Source organism: Sinocyclocheilus grahami, unplaced genomic scaffold, assembly GCF_001515645.1.
Source record: "Sinocyclocheilus grahami isolate Dianchi unplaced genomic scaffold, SAMN03320097.WGS_v1.1 scaffold11.1, whole genome shotgun sequence".
In the NCBI taxonomy this organism is placed as follows: domain Eukaryota; kingdom Metazoa; phylum Chordata; class Actinopteri; order Cypriniformes; family Cyprinidae; genus Sinocyclocheilus; species Sinocyclocheilus grahami.
Genome location: NW_015505190.1, coordinates 261,263 through 284,929, shown reverse-complemented (window position 1 = coordinate 284,929; position 23,667 = coordinate 261,263). Strand labels below are relative to the sequence as shown.

General features: G+C 37.1%; 3 protein-coding genes and 2 long non-coding RNA genes across 6 annotated transcripts; 3 read left to right on the top strand and 2 right to left on the bottom strand.

The window, feature by feature from the left end:
• Positions 1 to 1,193: 1,193 nt before the first annotated feature.
• On the bottom strand, positions 1,194 to 4,805 carry LOC107594869 (uncharacterized protein C1orf43 homolog). The gene is made up of 7 exons (XM_016285078.1): positions 4,594 to 4,805; positions 4,155 to 4,256; positions 3,637 to 3,745; positions 3,497 to 3,550; positions 2,122 to 2,288; positions 1,971 to 2,029; positions 1,194 to 1,889 (listed from the first exon to the last, which is right to left on the bottom strand). The coding sequence occupies exons 1-7, from the start codon at positions 4,654 to 4,656 to the stop codon at positions 1,682 to 1,684; spliced, it is 762 nt and encodes a 253-aa protein (XP_016140564.1). The 5' UTR covers positions 4,657 to 4,805; the 3' UTR covers positions 1,194 to 1,681.
• A 2,038-nt stretch (positions 4,806 to 6,843) lies between these two features.
• On the top strand, positions 6,844 to 12,958 carry LOC107594877 (uncharacterized). The gene is made up of 3 exons (XR_001610206.1): positions 6,844 to 6,943; positions 7,957 to 8,054; positions 12,856 to 12,958. It is a non-coding gene; the product is annotated as an uncharacterized lncRNA (long non-coding RNA).
• A 166-nt stretch (positions 12,959 to 13,124) lies between these two features.
• On the top strand, positions 13,125 to 18,334 carry LOC107594846 (dentin sialophosphoprotein). Of its 2 annotated transcripts, none has more exons than XM_016285063.1 (6): positions 13,125 to 16,052; positions 16,234 to 16,423; positions 16,626 to 16,724; positions 16,948 to 17,161; positions 17,412 to 17,528; positions 17,735 to 18,334. In XM_016285063.1, exons 1-6 carry the CDS (start codon positions 13,285 to 13,287, stop codon positions 17,890 to 17,892), a joined length of 3,546 nt encoding a protein of 1,181 aa, XP_016140549.1. In that variant the 5' UTR covers positions 13,125 to 13,284; the 3' UTR covers positions 17,893 to 18,334. The 2 variants fall into 2 exon arrangements, with proteins under 2 accessions (XP_016140549.1, XP_016140541.1); XM_016285055.1 differs by having other exon boundaries at positions 16,234 to 16,432.
• On the bottom strand, positions 17,086 to 17,797 carry LOC107594861 (uncharacterized). Its single transcript, XR_001610203.1, has 3 exons — positions 17,643 to 17,797; positions 17,320 to 17,507; positions 17,086 to 17,140 (listed from the first exon to the last, which is right to left on the bottom strand). It is a non-coding gene; the product is annotated as an uncharacterized lncRNA (long non-coding RNA).
• A 678-nt stretch (positions 18,335 to 19,012) lies between the features above and the next one.
• Positions 19,013 to 22,076, top strand: aqp10a (aquaporin 10a). The gene is made up of 6 exons (XM_016287133.1): positions 19,013 to 19,326; positions 20,382 to 20,508; positions 20,643 to 20,780; positions 20,922 to 21,040; positions 21,283 to 21,500; positions 21,760 to 22,076. The coding sequence occupies exons 1-6, from the start codon at positions 19,231 to 19,233 to the stop codon at positions 21,962 to 21,964; spliced, it is 903 nt and encodes a 300-aa protein (XP_016142619.1). The 5' UTR covers positions 19,013 to 19,230; the 3' UTR covers positions 21,965 to 22,076.
• The last annotated feature ends 1,591 nt before the right edge of the window (positions 22,077 to 23,667 follow it).

The window sequence follows — 23,667 nt, the reverse complement described above, 5'->3', positions numbered from 1 at the left end:
TAAATACATTTAAAACGTAACTAACTACTGCAAACAACGTCACATTCTATTTCACATAAACGCTGTTCTTTTTAACTTTGTATTTATCAAATAATTCTGGGGGAAAAAATTATTTGAATTATTATCTTACTTTGATAATAAGAAATGTTTCTTCAGCACCAAATCAGCATTTTAGAAACATTTCTGAAGAATCATGAGACACTGAAGACTGGAGTAATGATGCTGAGAATTCAGCTTTGCATAACAGAAATAAATTACATTTTACAATATATTACAATAGTGAACCGTTACTTTAAAATGGAACAATATTTCACAATATTACAGTTTTACTGTATTTTTAATCAAATAAATGCAGCTTTGGTGAGCATAAGACAAAACGATAATTTTAAAAAAAACAGACATTTGAACATTTGTGTATTGTATGCATTAACTATTTAAGAAATATTAAAGGTCTGATATAATATATATATAAGGACTGGAGTAAAAAAAAAAAAATGAATAGATGACATCAGGGGAGCCCAGTTCTATTCCTGGAAAGTTCAGCTCCAACCCTTATCAAACACGCACCAGCTAAACCAGCTAATTGAGTTCCTCAGAAACACTTGATAATTGCAGACAGGTGTGCTGGAGCAGGGTTAGCACTGCACTGAACTGAACAGGGAAGTAGATCTCCAGGAACAGCCCTGGATTACATACCGAACCAGTGACGTCTGGTTAGAAGAGACCACTACTGACAGAGCAGCGCAGGTACAGAAGACGCAGACAATTTATTAGATCTGATAAGACTTTAGAATACAGTGAAAGTCAAAATAGACAGTCTCTCATACAACAACCATATCAATTCATGACTCAAACCTATACACACATTTACACCAACTCATTTAAAAAATACAATTGCACTTGAAAAGAAATAATCAATCGCACAGAAGTTAATAAAATTGTCTTTCATGGATGTGGGACAGGTTCTTATTTAGAAACCTCAAACTGAAGTAGCCTTCGTATAAAATTGGACAGTTAAAGGGCTAGTTTACCCATGAATGCATGGGTTAGTTGTTCCAAACCTGTTAAGAAATTCTTTCTGTTGAGCACAAAAAAAAGGTATTTTGAAGAATGTATGTTTTGTTACCAACATTCTTCTTCTGTGCACAACAGAAGAAAGAAACTCTCATAGGTTTGGAACAAGTGGAGGGTGAGTACATTTTAATTTTTGGGTGAACTGTCCCTTTAATGTCCATTCAACTATTTTTTAATTCATGTGTTTGTTCCAGTAAAGTCAATCCAGTTAAAATGCTATCATCTCAGTTAAAGGGCGCTTTGTTGGCGCTCTTTGGACAAAGATATAAACTTTACACTCCCTGTTCACATTAAAAGGCCATTCTCGCAAATAAAAGCAGGTAAACAGTGACTTTTAACATTAGACAAAAAAGCTCTTCCTGTTAGCTCCATCAGAAAAACTTTAAAACTACAAACATAACATTCTCGCATTGCTCTCAAAGCAGTTGCACGGATGGTTATCCCACAGATTGTGTCATATATTAAATCATTCTCACATTCTCAATGTGATTTGAGGCCATTTGACTATTTTCATTTCTACATGAAGGCTTTTCCAGTGAGAACTGAACACTTCTGATTCACAGTTTCTGAGTTATATTTACACAGTTCCTCAAAAGGGTTCCAATCTCTAAAGTGTGCTCTCCAGTGTATTATAGTTGTCTTTGAAGTTTTTGAGCTCCAGGAAGTGTTTGGGCCTCTTGCTGCGCTGTCCGGTGGACGGCAGGTACGTGACCTGAATGGTAGAGGCAGACGGCGGGCCAGAGGAGCTGGTCAGATCTTTAGCTGCTGACTGGTGCTGCTGGTTTAGACTGGTGGTGCTGGAGTGGGTCTTCACACTGTGGAGAAAAGAGGAAGAACAGAGTGAAAAGAGAGATAATTTGAGAGATAAACAGCAAAAATTGGACAGCAGCACTTACACAGCAGCCAGTTCTGCCAGATCGTCCTTGTACTTGACGAACTCTGCCTCACCAAACACCTACAGGAAAGAAATCGCAAGCCTCTTATATGTGTCCTGCAGCGCCCCCTGCTGTACAAAACCATTTAACACACATTTGCACTCAGACTGACCCCTGTCCCATGGCGAGCGTTGTCGTAGCCCTCCAGTAAGCGATCTATTAATGCACAGTGACTTGATTTGTACAGAGAGTGAGAGTTTCGCAGGTCCTGCAGCCACTTCTTGTAGCGGCGGCCGGTCAGAGCGCTGGCACTGTGACATAACTCATGAAACGGGATATCTACAGGTGGGACGGAACCAGATCATGTCAGATCAAGCTAGACCTGTATGCATACAGTTTTCTATTTCACAAGCTCATTACAAAATGATTTTCACCAGGTGAAACTTAATAATATAGTACACAAATATAATATAAGTTAACACTGCATATTTAATTCGTAAGTTAAAAATGAAATGTATATTCCATTATGTGTATAATGTAACTAAATGATTATAAATTTAATATTCACCACTGTTCAAAAGTTTTGGGTACATTTTTTTTCAAGAAATTAATTATTTTATTCAGAAAGGATGCATTAAATTTCATTAAAAATTAAATGAAAGACATTTTAAATGTTACCAAAAAATCTATTTTAGATCAATTACGCTCTTTAAATAAATAAATCATATAACAGTTTCCACAAAAACATATTAAGCATCACAACTATTTTCAGAATCAATAATAATAAATGTATCCTGTGCATCAAATCAGCATATTAGAATGATTTTTGAAGAATCATGTGACTGGAGTAATGGCCACTAAAAAATTCAGCTTTACATCATAGGAATAATAGAAATACACTGAAACAGAAATCAGATCAAATAAATGCAGCCTTGTTGAGCAATATAAGACTTTTTTAACAAACATTAAAAAAAAATCTCACTCACCCCAAACTTTGTAATGGTAGTATATAAAAAGAGTTGCAAAATTGTGTTTTGTGAAGTTATGGCAGTATTATTAATGTTATTATTAGTATTACTATAAATGTAAAAATGTTTACTGAAACAAATGAAAATGAACATACCGGAGAACTAAAACTATGCACTAAAATGCATTTTAATGTCTCCAAAACTAAATGAAATAAAAAATGGCCTTAAAATCATTTTAGGTTTTTATGCACAGCATATTATTAAGTACCTCTTAACTAACAGCTCTGAACTACAAAAAATAAAACAAACAAATTACAGTAGAACAACTCTGAGAAAACTAAAAGACAGAGTCAAAATAAAATGTAACGTGTAAACTGAAACAAAAACTATACATTTTCTAAATTACTGTAGAATTGTGATCATTTCTAGATCAAATCATCAAATTAAATTAAAATGAAAACGTCTAGGCTTTTATATTAATGAGAATTTAAGGTAAATTAATATAAAACGTCTTTCCAGTAACCACTGGGCTTGACACGACACAATCTTTGGCTGCACGCAGTCAGAAGGGGGTCTCACCGGAGTCTCTGATGGCATCTAACGCTTGCATTCTGAAGAGGTAATTATAACAACCTGCACAAACACAAACACAGACATAAGTGTTCACATCTGCAACAGTATTTACAAAGAACTTCCAGGAGCTTCTTTGTTTCTCTCACCATTCTGGCCTTGACGATTCAGTCGATTGTCATCTTTAGAGAGTAAATGTGGCTCATAACGAATATCGTTCACTTTTGACAAACTGGAATCAATCTCCTCTCTCAGCTCCTGTGAAAGATGCAGCCTTTCTTCAGTGCATTACAAACTTACTAGTAGTTGCAGCAAGAAGCATCATAAAGGTATAAACAGAAGAACAGCATCATATAAACGAAAGTGGCCAGTTATATTGTTAATACAATGCAAATTAGATGCATATATGGGACTCTCCACAAGAATCCAGAAGGTAAAGTCTGAAGACCGAAAATTACTTTATGCCTAAACAATAATTAAGTAGGAAGTAAAACACAAATAATACAAATCATAAGACATGGAGACGTTTAACTGTTTATAATTTTATACTAACAGTTTCCCAAAAATATCTTAGTTACTACAATAAACCAGGCAAGTATGGTCTCAGAGGAATTAATCAAATTAAATGTCCTCTACAAAGACACAAGTGCCATTTTGGATGTGATACCTTTGGTGCGTTGTGACCCAGCGGGACGTGCGGTCCTCTGCGAGACTTCATAGCGAAGCGCATAATCTGTCTTTTCACAAAGATGAACAGCAGCACAAACACCTGCAGAATCACAGACGGTTCATTCTACACATTGCACACTCAAATAACGTTACAGTTCTGACACGGCCTGCTTTATTTTAGCTGGTATTCTCAGCAGACAGAGGCTCAAACGTTAATGCGCTGCTTATCTAGACAGTACTTTTCAGGCATCATGGGTGCCATAATACGACGCTTTCTGGATGGGCAACTCATAACGTTAGGTTTTAAGACAGACACCTTGCTTCAGCTTTACTGCTGCTGCTGTAGTTGTTATTACTATTAGTCAACTAAGCATTTACGTATTCAGACTACGTTCAATAATTAAATTAATACAAATATTATGCAGTTGGGTACTTACCAAGCTGCCGAAGGCCATAACAAGCACAACATTTACACCGGAAAGAGTGTTTCCTTCTGCCATTTTGAGATCCTTGTTAAATACTCATGAAAGGAAGATGTCGGTCGATTTTAGTGGTCAATGGTCAAATTTAGCTCTCGAGTTGACAGCAGCACTTTCAATAGATTTGTTGACATCTCTTGTGGTCTCTTCGTCGCATGTTTTGCACGAAAACTTCCATCTACTCGTCTGTGACGCCACCTTGCGGCTTGGCATAAATAACGCAACAAAACCCTCTCTCTCTCGCAACCAACTTGTTCAGGTGCATAGTTAAAATTATAAACAAAATAAATAAATAAAAATAAACACACACACACACCTATAGGCTATAATGTGCTCTGTATCTTTAAGAAAATTAAAGACACCTTACATTCCCCCATTTTCTTACCTGCTGCCAAAATCCCCCTCAAACTCCATTCTTGTTCCAACTCATATATCTGATCTTGCAAGATTCTCCTTTCTGTATTATATTTTTCACGCAACAAAGTCTTGTCGTCTTCTTCTTCTTTTTATAGGGGTCATATGATGTTGCTAAAAAGAACATTATTTTGTGTATTTGGTGTAATGAAATGTGTTTATGCGGTTTAAAGTTTAAAAAACACATTATTTTCCACATACTGTACATTATTGTTTCTACTCTATGCCCCGCCTTTCTGAAACGCGTCGATTTTTACAAAGCTCATCGGTCTGAAAAAGCCAGGTGTGCTCTGATTGGCCAACTGTCCAGTGCATTGTGATTGGCCGAATGAGACGGAAATGTTACGCCCCTTACCATACTGTGATGCCTGTCCCGGCCAAGAGCAAAGAGACAAAAACATTAAAACCCATTATAAACGAAGCAGGCATTTGTTGCATCCAGTGGGGACATAATTACTGATTATAATGACTTATACTGTCTTTTTACGCGTAGCGTTGCGTTGCATTGCGCCGCGTAAACATAAAACCCTGGAAGCCCCGGCTTAGCGTGAGCTGAGGCTGGGCTAGAGTGAGCTGAGGCCGGGCTAACGTGAGCGGAAGCATCGGCTTAGCGTGAGCGGAAGCCGGGCTAGAGTGAGCTGAGGCCGGGCTAGAGTGAGCAGAGGCAGCAGGGTCGAGAACGGCGCGCCCGGCGGATCCGACGAAGGAGCGGCAACCACATGTGTCGGCCCTGGGCTGGACTCCGCTTCTTCCACGGTGAAAGCCGATCCGGCGATCGACAGCACTAAGTTGATGTATTCCCTCAGCGACCAGCACGGATCAGCTCCAGGCATGATGAAGCGGATATCGTCCTCTTTTGGAAGACCAAACAAAGTAGTTTCACTTTCACAACGAAGCACACAGCGTCTTCACGACATGGCTGCAGCGTCAACAATACTACAGTGAGAATAAAAGTTACGCCTTCTTTCTTTGCGTGAACATTTGCGCGGCATTATGCAAATCTTCCCACATAATGAGGTAGGTATGTGGGGCCGTGTTAGAACGAGCCGTTTTAGGTAGGTGTGGCTGACTCTTAACTTTTACAAAGAATATCTCTTTGGATTTGAGACTTTAGTCTTTGCAACTTTACAGATCTTCTTTATGCACCAAGAGCTTGTAACACTCCAAAGAGAAAGGAAAAATTGAAATCGCATCATATGACCCCTTTAAAGTTGTATGGCGGTTAACGCTACATCAGTTCAGTGTTTGTCAATAATGTCCAATGGGCCTTCAGCGAGGCACAGGTCATATTCAGGTTAGCAAAACAAATATCTCTGTAAATTGTTAAAAACAACACTATTTAATAAATTATTGTATGCATGTCAAAATAAACTACAAGCAAATATGCCACCATTGTATAGCCTATATAACAGCAAACAAAATACAAATACATTTGAAAAATATATATATTTTTATTTTTTAAAGTTTGCTCCTTATCAGATAAATGTTTCTCTTTTTTTCCCCTATTTTTAAAGAAAATACTTTTTTCCTCTTTTGACCACATGACGATGCCTTTCACATTCCAGCATCCTATTTTAAGGGAGTTACTCATAAGTGGCATATATAAGGGTATATAAATTTTCACCAATACCACTGTGTCTGTCGTTGTTCCAAACCACAATGCTTTCTTGTCATCTTTTCCTCTGTGTAAGATTATAGCTCTCTAGGAGCTCACAAGCCACACGCACATACTGTCAATGTATCCAAACACTATGCACATGGTTTTTCGACATTCTAGACTTGTTTTCAGTGAAAATGAAGTGAGCTGTCTGAGAACATCTGACTTGGCGGACAGCTGACCTTTATCGGATCAACACATTGAACAATGGCACTGATTCTTTCAGAAGGAACAGAGGTAGGTGGCAGATGCATGAAATGACAACAAGGAATGAAATAGTTTCCCAGTAACAACATACCGCAACAATCATGACTTTTTCTCAGGCCTTGGTAAAGAACGCTGGAATAAACTAGAAATGAAAGCTCTATATAGTACAGACTGTGGTAGAAAAAAGAAAAAAGTGACAGCCACTCTGTCCTGTTAAAAGTAAACCACACTAACCATTTGTATCCTGCATTTGTCAGATTTGTATGACAATCAGTGCAGAGATACGTAGTTATGATATCAGATAAGGCATTCAATTTTTAAAGCTGCAGTGAGGATGCAAATCTATTCAGCAGCTAAGTAGTTAAATTCCTCCACTGTGAGCGATTTCTCAAGTTGTTTTGGCTAAACAGGTCATCAAACGACAGAAGATGCTAAAACATCTAATTATACCGTGTGTCCACACAAGCAGCTCAGCAATGTGGCTTATTTTGTTTACTTTATCATTCCATCCCATCTTTCATGTCAGTGTGTTGCTTGAGTTTACTTGCAATCAAAACTGGTCGAAAGAAACAGTTGCCGTTACATTTTTGTCTCTCTGAAACCACAAACCAGCTTCCTCTGCCGTTGCCATCAGCAGTGTGCATGTGTTTGTGATGCAAGACAGACCGTTGAGTGATGATGGTTACTGCACACATACACATACATATTTATTCACAGAATGCTTTGAATGCTTGGGATTTGTGCTATTTGATTTGGTTGGCAATATATGTGTGAAGAATGTATTAATAGGTAATGTTTAATTAATTAATGTCATCTTTGGTTTAGTTATTTTGGTTAAATGTGGTGTACATTTATATCACAGTGTGAAATCAATATATGTTTATTGATCCTAATTAATAATAATAGTAATACATTGTATTATGTAATGTACATGCAAAAGCAATATAAAAACACCATAAAACATTTTCGAGCTTGTAAAAGGTCTGGCTGTCAAGCTTTACATACATTTCAAACATAACTCCCGCCCATCTGCTCTCTCTCAGCCTCTAAGCAGCTCCTTTTGCTGCACTCCTCATTTGCTCTTGCAGCTGCAGGAAGTTGAGCAACTCAGCCCACAAGTGTGCCACAGAAATACACCCAGGTAATCAATTGTCAAAATGTTTTGTTTCCTTTTACAATGCATATAGTATTATTATAATGTTTAATGTAATAATGCAGTTTTAAAGTCAATTACATCTTTTACTACATAAGGTTGTGCATGATCAGTTTTTCTGTGTATTGGGACCTCCATCTACAGGCTTTTGTATTTTGAATTCATGTAAATGATGCATGATGACAACTAACATGTTAAATAATGATCATGTGGTAGCCGTTTGCAAACAGGACCTTGGCATTTCTGGGTCATGGTTTTCAAGATCCTAAAATTATGCAGTATACTATGCCGCTGGTGTTTCTGGTTTCACTTTGGTCACAGCCAGTCTATTCAAAGTTTTTAATCTTCTTTTTCAAACACTTGCATTATTTTGCATTCTTTTCATTTTAAAAATGCTGCTTTATCATCTTTCCTTGCTGTTCACTGTTTGGTGCTTGATACTAAGTATGTCTTCAATTTTTGCCAACATCTGGCATACCTCTCTATATTGTATGTGTATAAGCTCACATTAGTCATATAGTGTTTCAGGTAGTGCTGTAAGTATCTATTTGATTTCTGATTCTCAAAGGGTCTGTTATTAAAGTAGGTCTTACTTCAATTTTTGCCAACATCTGGCATACCTCTCTATATTGTATGTTTATAAGCTCACATTAGTCATATAGTGTTTCAGGTAGTGCTGTAAGTATCTATTTGATTTCTGATTCTCAAAGGGTCTGTTATTAAAGTAGGTCTTAAAAATAGGATACCTGTTCCTCACTTGAACCACAGTATAACAGATCACTGATTTAACACCTTTTTTGAGAACTGTAAAGAACTGTGAGCAAGTAAATATGTACAGAGGAAATGAATGAGCAAAGATGGAGGGAAGACGAAAGATGGAGCAGATAAAACAACAGCAAACTGATTGGATAAACATATTTCCTAGCATTAGAATAACGAAACCCAAAGACATCACTAATGTAAAGACTGAAGGTGTGTTGTCTAATAATAAACGAGTTTCAATGCGTGCATCTGGTACTATTTGTAACATCATAGTAGTAGTTAATTGTCAAAATGCAGAAACTTTATTTGAATATATTAAACACAACTGGAGAGTTTATTATGCAGCTGAAGACCTGATAAAATCAAAACAAGGTGTTTTATTGTAGCCCTGTGTTGATTTAATATCATTTCAGTTTTAATATAGTTGGCAATCTGATTTTTTCAAATTTGTTTGTATTCTATTACTATTAGTTATGGACTTCAGATAATTAGGGTTACTGAATCAGTAAGTTTATTTATACATGATGACACAATGCATAATCAAATATTTAGATGATTAAATACATACTGCATGTCACTTTTGTCTTTTGTAAGCCAACTGCTGTCCATTTCACAGGTATACATGGGCTACAACTGTATTATGTAGGCCTGATAGTCCAACTTAACAAAAACCAGACATGTACGATTTCAGTTTAACTAAAGTGTTTACATTTTAATCCTGAAACTGACATTTTAAAGTGCGCTTAAATGTTCTGTTTCAAACAAACGTCAGTCCATCTTTAATTCACTTTGGGTTCTGAATTCATCAAATGTGTGAACCATGTTCAGAGGTCTTATAACTCAAGGACCAGATGTCTGTCACAAGAATTTACCTACTCTACCCTTTAACACTTACTGAGTCACCAAGAAACCACGGACCAGGAATGTTCTCATTAGACATGAAGGGTGTGCATGTTGACAGGTGTGTATGTGTGTATGAGACAAAGAAACTGAAACACAAATAGATGGAAGGAAAAAAAGAGAGAGGCAGACAGAAAGAGACGGGGGAGGAGAGAAAGAGGTAGGGAAATGAGAGAGGAAGGCACAACAATCAAAGGGGGTGGAAAAGGGTAAGCATGTCAAACCAGTCAGGCAAGTTCTTATTACAGTAGAAATGCATTATAGAAAAATGACAGGTGTGAGAGAGAGTTTAGAGGCAAAAGGCAGGATGGGGAACACCTGTTCTCTCAAAAAGCTAAGAGACACAGCAGTCCTCTAAGGTACGTTACTTCTATTTGAAGAGCTAAAACTCATGTATATGGTTAGATTATGTGGCAGGTAAAGTGTATGGCCATTGTTGTTCAAGTGCATGTTCCATGAGAGAACAGGTGTTTCTGTAAACTGACACTGACCTGTTTTCCTTGGAAAGTCTGAAATGTTGCAGTCATCTGGGACTAGTAATCTTATTTTGCATCCATATTTGTGAAATACAAGGCAGCAGTACAAGGCCATTTGTGGTTATGAGCAACCATGTAACAACCTATATTTACTGTGTCAACTGTTTTCAATCAGTTCAGGTTTATTTTCATCAGGTCTGTATTTGCGCTCCTGGAAGGTGTACGTCACACCTCCTCCTTCCACTCTATCTCTGCTCGCTGTTTGCTCATGTCTTTTATTTTAAACATAACTCTTGACGTATATAAATGTTCAGTTTAAGATAACAAAAGCAGTCTTCACAACAGAACAAGGTGGGGCAAACAAATCTGGAAAAGACCATTACAAAACCCTGATTTAAAATGTTAGCATTTCAGCTGTTGATTCAATATTGCCTAAAGAGTGTTTAAATTGATTTGTATGGAGATTTGCTTGCTTGATTGCATGTGACTATTATCAGATGTTACTGAAGTGTCTGAATGAATTTCATTGTGCTGCTTTGAATAATCGTGGGTGTGTAAGTGAGACAGGGTGCAGAGTTCCTGCTAGACTAATTTACATTATTCACAGGTTTAAAGGGTTAGTTCACCCCAAAATGAAAATTAAGCTGCGTTTTACTCACCCCCGATGCATCCTAGGTGTACAGGTGCATCTCAATAAATTAGAATGTCGTGGAAAAGTTCATTTATTTCAGTAATTCAACTCAAATTGTGAAACTCAAATTGTGAAACTCAAATTGTGAAAATAAATTAAATGCACACAGACTGAAGTAGTTTAAGTCTTTGGTTCTTTTAATTGTGATGATTTTGGCTCATATTTAACAAAAACCCACCAATTCACTATCTCAACAAATTAGAATACTTCATAAGACCAATAAAAAAAAATTTTTTGTGAATTGTTGGCCTTCTGGAAAGTATGTTTTGATGCCTTGACCCCAGCCTCAGTACATTCCTTGTGAAGTTCACTAAAATTTTTGAATCAATTTTGCTTGACAATCCTCATAAGGCTGCAGTTCTCTCGGTTGGTTGTGCATCTTTTTCTTCCACACTTTTTCCTTCCACTCAACTTTCTGTTAACATGCTTGGATACAGCACTCTGTGAACAGCCAGCTTCTTTGGCAATGAATGTTTGTGGCTTACCCTCCTTGTGAAGGGTGCCAATGATTGTCTTCTGGACAACTGTCAGATCAGCAGTCTTCCCCATGATTGTGTAGCCTAGTGAACCAAACTGAGAGACCATTTTGAAGGCTCAGGAAACATTTGCAGGTGTTTTGAGTTGATTAGCTGATTGGCATGTCACCATATTCTAATTTGTTGAGATAGTGAATTTGTGGGTTTTTGTTAAATGTGAGCCAAAATCATCACAATTAAAAGAACCAAAGACTTAAACTACTTCAGTCTGTGTGCATTGAATTTATTTAATACACGAGTTTCACAATTTGAGTTGAATTACTGAAATAAATTAACTTTTCCACGACATTCTAATTTATTGAGATGCACCTGTATATGACTTTCTTCTTTCAGACAAATCCAGTCGGAGTTATATAAAAAATTGTCTTTGATCTTTCAAGCTCTATCGTTGCACTCAGCGGGTGTTGCATTGCTTCTGTCCAAAAGATGTGAAATAAAAAGCACCTTTCCATAAAAGCCCAGCTAGATTAAAGTGATTATTACATTTTGAATATGGATATTTTTCTTACAAAAATGCATCTATTCGCTACAGGAGGCCTTTGTTCACCCCCTGCAGCCGTGTGAGACACTTTTTTTTATGGAAAGGTGCTTTTTATTTCACGTCTTTTGGACAGAAGCAATGCAACACCCGCTGAGTGCAACGATAGAGCTTGAAAGATCAAAGACAATTTTTTATATAACTCCGACTGGATTCGTCTGAAAGAAGAAAGTCATATACACCTAGGATGCATCGGGGGTGAGTAAAACGCAGCCTAATTTTCATTTTGGGGTGAACTAACCCTTTAAGATGCATTAATCCTGTATTTTTTTATATTCCATGTTGTTTATTCACCCTTAGAAAGAATCAAGTAGCTTTAGCAATGTGTGGACTCTGACTCTGTAACACATGTGGTGTTTGATAGGATTGTAGTCTGGTGTGTTTGACCTGTTATCTGACTGTGTATCAGGTTTTGTAAAAGAGTGTGACAAGTAGCATCAAGAATGCTGTCAGAGTAAACATACAACGAAATGCCCATATATACAAATGCTGGCTCACTGATTTTCAGGATGTTTCACACATTTTCAAGATGTTTCAGATTTACAGCCATTTGTCCAGAGTTTCTAGATGTTTACATATGAGGGTATGGATGCCATATACCTGGAAGAGATTTATGGACTCTCATTGTAATAAATACAGAGTTTCAGTATGTTGAAATCCTGAGGTACTAGAATGAAGCATTTACACTTTAAGTTGGAGATGGTATAGTTTAGTGATTAGCCTGGACCAGGTTGTAAATTCAGGCCAGAGTAGCAGGGTAATGATCCATTCAGAATTCAAATTAGAATGCCTTCACATTTCAATTAAATTGAAGTAAAATTAATTTATTAAACTTCATTTTTTTTTTATCTAACCTCCACATGTTGTTATTGCCTTTACATGACAGAACAAGATAAGGACCAGAGAGTACTGAGACGCATTACTAGCTATTTTTTGGATCCAGAGAGCGTGAAACATCTGTCAGAAGAGCAACAGAGTAAAGCTGAAGTTAGCAGGTCTCCTTCACCTCCCTGGATTACAAAACAGATTTATTCCTGCTTTTACAATGATGGTAGGAAAATACAGCCTGCCATTACAAGCAAAAAGAAATAAAAATGAGCGTGAAACATCTGTCAGAAGAGCAACAGAGTAAAGCTGAAGTTAGCAGGTCTCCTTCACCTCCCTGGATTACAAACAGATTTATTCCTGCTTTTACAATGATGGTAGGAAAATACAGCCTGCCATTACAAGCAAAAAGAAATAAAAAATTTTGCAGAAAATGTTAGCAACCAGCTTTCAATTCCTACTGTAATGAACACACTGTGTGACATTCAGCATGAGTTTGCATACTGGAACTTTTGTACGTCCGTTTCCTGAATCAGACACGGCTAGCAGCGCAACTGAAGGTGCAGAATCATCCAATGGAACGGCAGCACAAAGTCATAGTCAGTTATCTGTAAAGCCGTTTGGCTCCGCAGCTGCTAGATTCAAAATCCGCTCTGCTAAAACACTTACTACCAAGGACCTCAGGACAAAAAGCATTCTTTTCAAGGGTGGAAAAGTTGAAGACTCAAGTCAGAAAAGTGATCCTAGTAAGGACCTCAATAAAGCCTGTACTTCTGCTAGTTATACCCACACTAACACTGATGACAATGAGACGGGTAAAACGTTAAGTAAGGATACATGCAAGGTCTCAACTCTTCCCAGCAGTTCTGAGAAGGATGATGTGAGCGCTAAGAAGTTAAACACTCAAGAAGACAAGAGTCAAGCAGCAAGTGACAGGAGCAGAGGAGATGAGTTGAGGAGATTTTATCAGACAAACAAAAGCAAAAGCAAAAGCTTAGACTGGAGAGCAGGACATGGCAACAGAACTGGGATGACTAGTGGGACCAGAGAATTTGACAATTTAATGAGGCAATCTGATTTAGAGAGTTTAGAGAGAACAGGGACAAATGACAAGATAACTTCATACACGCAAGAGAATCAACCCAGTGGTGTTTCATGGAGGATTCAAGCTTTCAGTGCAGCCAATCAAGGCGATCAGAACAGTGACAGAAAGGTTTACCCAATCTCTGGGTCTACATCTGTGAGAATGAATCGGGTAAATTTTGCTCTGGAACGGGCAAACAGTGGCCAGTCACTCCCATCCAGATTGAAGCCAAGACTTAGCCAAGGTTCTATTGGAGAAGATAGCAGTCTCTGGCAAGGTGAATCAAGTCTTGATCAGACTGACAATAGGAAGGGATCCTGGGCCAGAGAGCAAGGATCTTCCAATGCTGAGGAAATAACTGGAAATCAAACAATAATAGAAAGAATTGCAAAACTGTTTGGGGCGGATGCCAACTCTGACCCACACTCAAAGGATTCAACCAAATTAAAACGCAGCAATACTGAAAGTTCTGATAAATCATTTCCCAAATCTATGGACACGGTGGACTCTACTCCAAGTCACAGAAAATATACTACTGACTATGTGTTTGGAACTTCTTTAGATTATACTGACAGCCAACAGGGGAAACCTTCTTACGATACAGAAAAGGCTGAGACATTCCCTAGAGGGTTTTCAAAAACAGACTTTGATCTGAAGCAAAACCCCTCTACCAACAGGGAGAACAGAAATGATCAAAGAGACACTTCCTCTGGATTAAGTTTTTCAGTGTCATCAAAGCCTAAAGGGAGTACAGAAACGTCTTCTGTCAAAAAACCTCAGCCACTTCTGCCTGATGACAGTGAAGAGACAAGCAGAACGTTGTTTACAGGGTCTTCAAAGTATTGTAGTCAGTCCTTAGAAATGACCAGAAGTAGACTGCCAGCAACTGCTCAATACAATGCTCACAGGAACCAGCCTGACAGTTCAAGCATCTCTAGCCAGGGTGTCGAACACCTGTTAACCACTTCTGGAGGAATCAAGGAGGAAACTGGCAATGACAAACAATCAGATAAAGAGATTACGAAAAGGCTGGACATAAAGGAAAACAAGTATCTTGGTGGTTTGCAAGATGGAATCACCCAACCTAAACACCCACTAGCTTCAAAAGGAGCAGCACACAATGAAATCCATAAAGAGGACAAGAAAGATGATGTATTCACAGGTAAAACTAAAGGAAGGAGAGGAGAAAGTGTGCTAGAAAAGTCCCGTTTACCATCCTCGGATTCTGTGAAGAATACAATCAGCATGTTTGAATCTTTGGCTCAACAAAGCAAAAGCACACCAGAGATTCTTCGCACCAGGAGGGCCTTATCTGTACCAGAGCATCCTAAGCCTGCGGCTCTAGTGAAGAAGAGTGATTCAGACAAAAATCTACATTTTGAAAATTTTGTAGGGGACACAGAAAGCATAAGAACACATTTCTTTAGCAAAAGCAATTCTAATGAGGAGGCTGAATGCTCTCTAGACCTAGGTAGAACTCCTCATTCAAATTCCACAGTCAAAGTAATACCAACATTAGAACAACACCAAGAGACACACAAAATGAGTGTTGAGCTTGCTCCAGCATTAAAACAAATTAATGAATCAAGAACTGATCAAGGTATCAGCATGAGTGATGCAGATGAAAAGAGGAATGTGAATAAAAAACACACAAAACACACGGATGAACCAGATTCTACTATCACTGCCCACTCAGTTCTCAGTGACATAGGGACAATGGAAGAAAAAGCAAGAATCCCATCAATCTCTCAACAGTCAAATGTCAAAAGTTTATTAAAGCAGAAGTCAATTAATGTAAAAATAGTTGATGATAATGACGATGAAAATACACCAACTAACTCACCTGATAGAGCCCCTCTCACAGTTAACTTTCAAAACCAGAGTAGCCCTGGAGCCATAACAGTCAATGGTACCCATTCCAAAGTGCTGCCCAATCATGTTCAAACTTCTCCTCCTATCCAGACAATATATTCCTCACTCAATAATTCTAACAACAACAACAATGAAACAAGGAAGGATTTGACCACAATCACTACTAGCATGGCTAGGTGGAGCTCTGATGAAGAAGACGATGATGAGGAAACAGACACTGAAGAAGACTCTGACTCAGGAGAGTCATCTGTGACTATCACAAGCAACATGAGCCAATCAGAACGCAGAAGTTTCTGTTTAAGGTAACTGATATGTAAAAATAGAAAAGTGACACAACTGATTAGACTCAAATGGAGTGTCAGCTTAGTTTACATGCACAAACCAGCAGGTTACCCAGTTTAAACACCCTACATTTCTTTTTCTTTAATTTATATCTCCACTGTACATAACCCCCTACTTTCTTTCTACATATTTACCAATTAGTCTTGTGGAACTGTGTAATTATGGTGGGGTGGACTATAAACCATCAGAGGATGATGAAGATGTGCCATCCACACGCTCTGCATCCTTGAGCTCAGACATCTCTGCCTTCTCTTCTGTGACTCTGCTGAGCACTGATGAACTTGATCGTTTACTGGATGATGTCAGGGCCTTGGGAGATGACACCCTACAGGTAAAACAAGTTATGTACATGTACTTTTTTTAATGTATAAAAGCTATAATTTGACAACGAAATACACTTAAACTGTCATGACGTAAATTTTGTTACAAAATAAATATACAGACAATTATAGATATGTGCATGCTAAGGAATTTTTAGAGAAAAAAAACTATTTCCTTTTGCTATTATAACTTGTACCTCTGATTTATGACAGAAATATGAAGACGTGCAAGTGGTTGTATTACACAAGGAGGTGGGGAGTGGCTTAGGATTTACCTTGGCAGGTGGAGTGGATCAGAATAAACCAGTCACAGTGAGTATCAACGAATGCTATAATGATGACTAATAGAAACAAATCCAGGTTATCAAACAAAATTCTATACAAAAATTAGCAAATGCATGAAAATAAGTGTAAAATGTCCCTGATTGTGTAGCTTTAAGTACACCACAATGCCTGTATGTTTTTGACTTTTTGGAAGTCATTGCTATTTGACTTTAACCTAAACGGCGAGTTTCACTCAAATCTCGTCTCTTAGGTCCACAGAGTAATAGCAGGTGGTGTAGCCGCACAGGAAGGCTCTATATTCGAGGGTGCTCAGGTGCTGTCGATCAATGGCACTGCTCTGCAGAACTCCGCCCACTGGGAGGCTCTGCGTACATTGAGAAAAGCGAGGGGGCAGGTCATGGCGGTGGTTGTTCTTCAGAGCGGTAACAGCAGAAAGGAGGTCACTGAAAGATCAGGAATCACAGGTGAGTGGTGGACAGATATCAAAGAGTAAGTGATCTGAAGGAAAACAGTTTCTTATACATATGCATGTGGTGGTCATTATGAATGTGAAAGCATCTGGAAATAAATCAACATTGAGGGAAGGTTTTAAGTTATTTGATAATAATACTGATTGCCTTACCTTGGAGACAGGTGAGATAAAAACTTGTAAAAAAAAGCAGAGTGTCTTGTGGAATCTGATGCTGATATTTTGTGTGTGTATGCCCCCTACAGGCAGCAGAGTCCGTGTTATTCTGATCAAGTCCAGCTCTGATCTTGGCTTCAGTCTGGAAGGAGGGGTGGGATCCAGCTCGGGAGACAAACCTCTCACTGTACAAAAAATATTCCGTGGTAAGACCAGTTTTTCCCGATTTGAAGCAATCCCATTCAACACAAATATTCAAGAAGTCTGTGAAAAGATAAATGTTCATGATCCCACCATTGCAAAAGTAAGGGCATGCTTACCTTACACTTTCTTGCTATTGGCATCCCTTTAGCGTGTGCTGAATCTCATCCCAAGTCCCTCAATAACAATTAAGTGTACTACTTGTTTCCAGGTGGGCCAGTCAATGAAGTGTTTCCTGGGGATGAGTTGTTGGGGGTGCAAGGTCAAAGTTTGGTGGGTATGATGCGTCTTGAGGCTTGGAACCTCATCAAGAAACTGCCCCCTGGTCCAGTGGAGGTCTTACTACACCGTCCTCAGCAGCCACGTTGAAGACCTCTACTTTCCTTCTTGTACCTCAATTCTCAAAGAAATCCAGTCATAATTTAAACACTGTTCAGAATTTTTGCTGTTACAGGTTCTATGACGTTATATTCTTGCAAATGTTCAGTTCTGCAATTACCATCATCATAACAATCATTCATCATAGTGTTTTGAAGTGTTTATTTTTTTTCTTCACTGATATTAGATAACTATAATTTAATAATGCCACATTTAAGGGCATAAAAGCACTGGAGGCCAGGAGGTCATTTTTTATATCACTTATTTTAAATAATGTTTAAGCTCTCACATTATGTAACTATTAATGTAATATTGCACTATCTGTCTTTATCAGATGCCATTACATTTTTTTTTATGCTACTATGTATATGTGTATATGTTGTCTGTACAGCACAAATCCGTCCCAATTAAACTTTTTTCATATTAAAGACAAAGGAAGCAACTACATTTCCTTCATATGGGATATTTATAACATTTACATAATTTTTTTTTAAATAACAGTAACAGAAAATCTATTAAGACATTTTAATTGTCAATCGGAAGATGCATCTTTTACAGAAAACAAATTTTTTATGAAAATGAATTGCTTTGCTTACAGAGATCTTTCAATACTGCTCCAGCTCACAGGTTCCATCCCTACTGCCCTTTCATGCCTTTTAAATAAAGAAAGAAAGAAAAGAAAAAAAGAAAAAGAAACAAATTGTTCTGATAAATCTTTGTATTTTGCAAAATCAGCCCAGAGCCTCAACCCTTAGGCTAAAACGATATTTTTCTAAACCAATCTTTCATTCAAACCAAGCAGAGAACAGTTAAGTTAATTTTACTCATCCTGTAAGAATATACCGTTTCAATTATTGCTTGGTTGAAACAGCAATACCAGTGCCAATGGTAACATTAAACATAATTTTAAACATGAACGGTGGCTTTGGGAAAGAAATTTGGGTGTACAGATATTTGAGCTAGATAATTACACAATTACCTAATTTCTATGTCATCTAATCTTCCAGTCTCAAAATGATTAGATTATATGGAAAAGCACGATAAGTGTTTTACAGCAGCGGATCATAGATCACTAATTCTTTCTCTTGCTCTCCTCTCTTTCTCTTTGTCCTACATGATTTTTAATGATTTATTAAGGGGTCGTAGTCTGGATCAGACAAGCTATGATTGGGTGTTGACTGCTTAATGTGGGATGTTTGTACCCTACAAGTGTATTTAAAAGAAGGTTTAAAGGTTAGCTGAGCTAATAGACACAGACTAAGTTCAGAAGATCATCTCTGAAGAGCGGGGCAGCAGGTTTTGCACAAAAACTAAAAGACAACACTAAAAATGAGTCGGGTAAAAATGATAATTAAGAGGATGAAGGTGAAAAATGAACTGGTGCGACAGATTATGGGAGAGGTCTTAGGCACCTTTGTACTTCTGGTAAGTTTTTGCATATTCACTATTAATCAAACTTTGAGCATAGTTATTGATTTATAGTGTTTTATTGTTGTTCTCACATACTATTTTTCAATGCTAATTCATGCTTGTGCAAATTATGTTAACTAATGTTATTTTATAATTTAAAGATGTAATATTATATGTAAAAATGAACATGAACCTATATTCATAAATGCTGTATAAGTATAGCTCATTGTAAGTTAACGATAACGAATGCATTAACTAATAAAGCATCCCTAAAAAACACATCAATGTTACACAAAACCGAGATATTTATATATTTTGATAGTTTTCTACATACTGTTATTGATTCTCTGAATATGGGCTAATATTAATATATAATTTAATCTCTGAATTTATTATTCAGAGATTTAATTTATTAATTTAATTTATTATTGAATACTCTTACAAAAGGAAAGGTTACTGGAAAATATAACAGCAATATCAGTGATATGTTCATGCATAAGATGCAAAACATGCAATTTAGAGTAGTTTATGTCTAAAATGATATCATATATGTTACACCATAGATAAGCTTTTACAATGGACAAATCCAATGTTCTGTTAACCTAAAGTACTTTGAGCATGTGCTTGTGGTTATATATGCTGACAATGTGTTTGTCGCTGCAGAAGGTTTTTACCTGAAATATCACCATCCATAATATAATAAATAATCCAGTGCAGGGTAAATATTTAGAGTACTATCAGGGCCAGTTTCAACAGAAATATCACATAATAATTTTACATTACTGAATATTACCACAGCTGCAGGTAACTGCACTCATTGCAGACCAAGAGCATGATTGTAATGGTGATATTTTTAATTCAACAGTTAAAACAAAATAAGAGTTTATTATTAAGTAACTTGTGTTTCTGACAAAATCTTTCCAGTTAATTTGTATATTTGTCCTCCACCAATAAAAATGGTTCAAAAAAAGTCAAAGCATCAAGCTTTGCATGCCACCAAACGTTAGTGTAAAATAAGTTTATACACAACTAGATATAACAAAATAATGTTATTATTTTTTCTGCTGTAGCTGTTTGGTTGTGCTGCAGCAGCTCAGGTGAAAACCAGCAGAGAAACTAAGGGGCAGTTTCTGTCTGCTAACATGGCTTTCTCTGTAGGCGTCATGTCTGCCATGTACCTCAGCAGGGCAGTATCAGGTAAATTGCTAATAGCTTGGGCTGTTTTGGGGCATTTAAGACTAAATCCTTTCTAATATTAATCTCTTTTTTTTTTGGGATCGACAACACTGACTTCTCTCTTAATATTTTTCTCTCCTTTATTTCCCCCTTAGGAGCTCATCTAAACCCAGCTGTATCTCTGAGTTTCTGTGTCTTGGGAGACCTAGCCTGGATAAAGCTGCTACCCTATTCTCTGGCTCAAATACTGGGGGCTTACCTCGCCTCTGGGCTTGTCTATCTCATCTACCATGGTAAGATAAAAAAGAGAGAAATTAGAAATCCTTTTTTTAAAGATGCATCCTATATTTTTCCAATAATTTCACATTCTATAATTGGCAGTTTTATGTTTTAAAAAAGAAAAAAAGAGGATTGATTTCTCAACTCTCCTCCAGATGCGATTATGGAGTTCAGTGGTGGAGTTCTGACTGTATTTGGTCCTAATGAAACAGCCAGTATCTTTGCCACTTACCCAACTGATGTGGTGTCAATGCAGACCAGCTTCCTCGATCAGGTCAGCAAAAGGCCACGGTAGATTAGACAAGAGCTCTGTAGTTCATGCAAGCACAGTAGAATTACTACTGATATAATAAAATTGTGTAGTCTAATCTGATCTGATACAAACTGCTCTAAAGCAATATAATATTATACAGCATTAAAAAGATTTTCAAACATTAATCAATTATCCAATATAGAGATCAGATCATGCCAGAAATAAAAAAGGCAGTCCCCTGTCTCCTGTATGTCTGTGTGCAGGTGGTCGGCACAGCCATGCTAATGTTGTGCATTCTACCTCTGAATGATAAGAGAAATGCTCCTGCTCCTGAAGCACTGCTCCCTCCAATTGTAGCAACTGTTGTCCTAGGGATTTCCATGTCAATGTCGGCTAACTGTGGAGCTGCCATAAACCCTGCCCGTGACCTTGGTCCACGACTCTTCACCTTCACAGCAGGCTGGGGCATCGAAGTCTTCACGTACGTAATCAAATCTGTCTACTACATCTATTAATGTCAGATTAACAAAGTCTCGTTATCTCTGCACATTTGCCTCCTACCTTTCAACTTGTATTTCCACCGATAAAATTAATTACTGGTTATATCACTTTGCTTAGATCTTAGTTCTATTAATGATCTCAGCACGTTGCCACATTGGTATTTTCACTGAAGTGTGTAACCAGAGCTTCATTTCTCTCAACACAGTCAGTTTTAAATGCCGTTTTTTTTACCCACACAGGTGTTATGATTACTTCTTCTGGATTCCATTAGTGGCTCCTATGGTGGGGGGCGTGCTGGGGTCCATCATTTATCTGGTCTTCATTCAGTGGCATCTGCCTGAGCTTGAGGATGAATCTGAGTCTGAGGAGTTTAATGAACAAACAAAGGTCACGGAGCTCAACAACAAAAAGGACGAGTTTTTCCATAAAATGTCTTCACTTTAAAGACATGGGGACCGCTGAATCTAGCTCATGGCATTTCCAGATCCTGTTTCCTCTCTTCTCCACATTATTTCCAGATACTGTAACAAAAAAATTGGGAAAAGGCCAAAAAAAAGACACTGGGTAGAATGTACTCAAGGTGGACTCTTAAATCTTTCACAGAAGAGCTAAAATCCTGTTTCCTCTCTTCTCCACATTATTTCCAGATACTGTAACAAAAAATTGGGAAAAGGCCAAAAAAAAGACACTGGGTAGAATGTACTCAAGGTGGACTCTTAAATCTTTCACAGAAGAGCTAAAGCCTTGATATACCAAATGTTATTTATTATTTCAACTCCCTTTCATCCCTTCTGAAATATTAAACGGGGACTTACTTTCAACCACATGAAGAAAATTTGCCTTCACATTGTCCATTGTTTCACAGAAGTGAATTAAAAGATTTGTGTACAGTAATATTAGCTATTTTTATTCTAGACCAGTGGCAGCTACACACACACACACTATATATATATGCTAGAACTTATTTCAGCTCAATTTATTAATTGTAATCTTGAATAAATTTAATATAACCATGTCAAACTCTCATATTTGTTTGTTGCCTAGTGCTCTTTCTAGTGTATTTTGCAAGTAAAAGTTGTTTATGCTACACCACTGTTACAGTGTGCACTTTTGTGGTGTACATTAACAGGTTCACAAACAAAGAGTTTTAAAAACCTGTTTGAAGCCACTATTGAGCAAACATTTTTCTGAACTTTGGGGAATAGGTATATTGATTATATGTACTCAGAAGGCCACCTCCATTTCATGGAATATCCTCCATTATTTCACTACACATTAAATTAAAGATCTTGCTATTAAATATAATGTCAATAATAACTGCAACCATACCGCAGGAATACAATTAAGTTATATCTTCTGTCATGCAGCAGTTTCAGTAATATTACTGATCAGGGAGTTCTGTTTAATTTCATCTGAGCAGACCCTTACGAAAAAGAAGTTTATTCAAGTGTGCTATTAGTATACTTCTTTTAAACAAAAAAATAGGAAAGTATACTTTCAGTCTAATTTTATGTACTTCTCAGAAATATACTTAAAATTACATTTAAGTATACTTGACTTATACTTAGAAAAAGTCTAAATATATTTGAGCTATACTTGTGCTCCTAGAATCAGTGTTTTCATTGTTATCCGTTAGGGGGCGCTAGTACACATCTTCTGTACAGAATTTCCCCCCAAAAAAACACAAGTGAAGAAGAAACCGAAACAACAGATGCTTCAACATGTATTCTAACATGATCATGATCAGACATAAATCAGCATCAAAACTGTGTAACATTATGGAATAAAATGTCGACCAATGAAGAGGTAATAATAACTGTCAAGCTTTGGGGTGTTGATCGACTTCATCTATGTTTTGATTATCATTCTAAATCCAATTAATAGTCATTTTTCAGCTTTTTGTTCAAAATCTTGTTTATTTCTTTATTTTTATTTTTTATAAAACTTACCCACATTCAAGTGTTTAAAAAAAGAGTGCATGAAGCTAGAATAAAATGTTTTTATTTACAAGCAGATACCCTGTTCTTTTGATGTTTTGTATGTTCAGATATTCATATAACAAAACAAAAAAAAAATTAACACCTAAATAGGGCGTAGTAGTATACTTAAAGTATGATGCAAAATTTATTTAAAGAACTTATGATTAT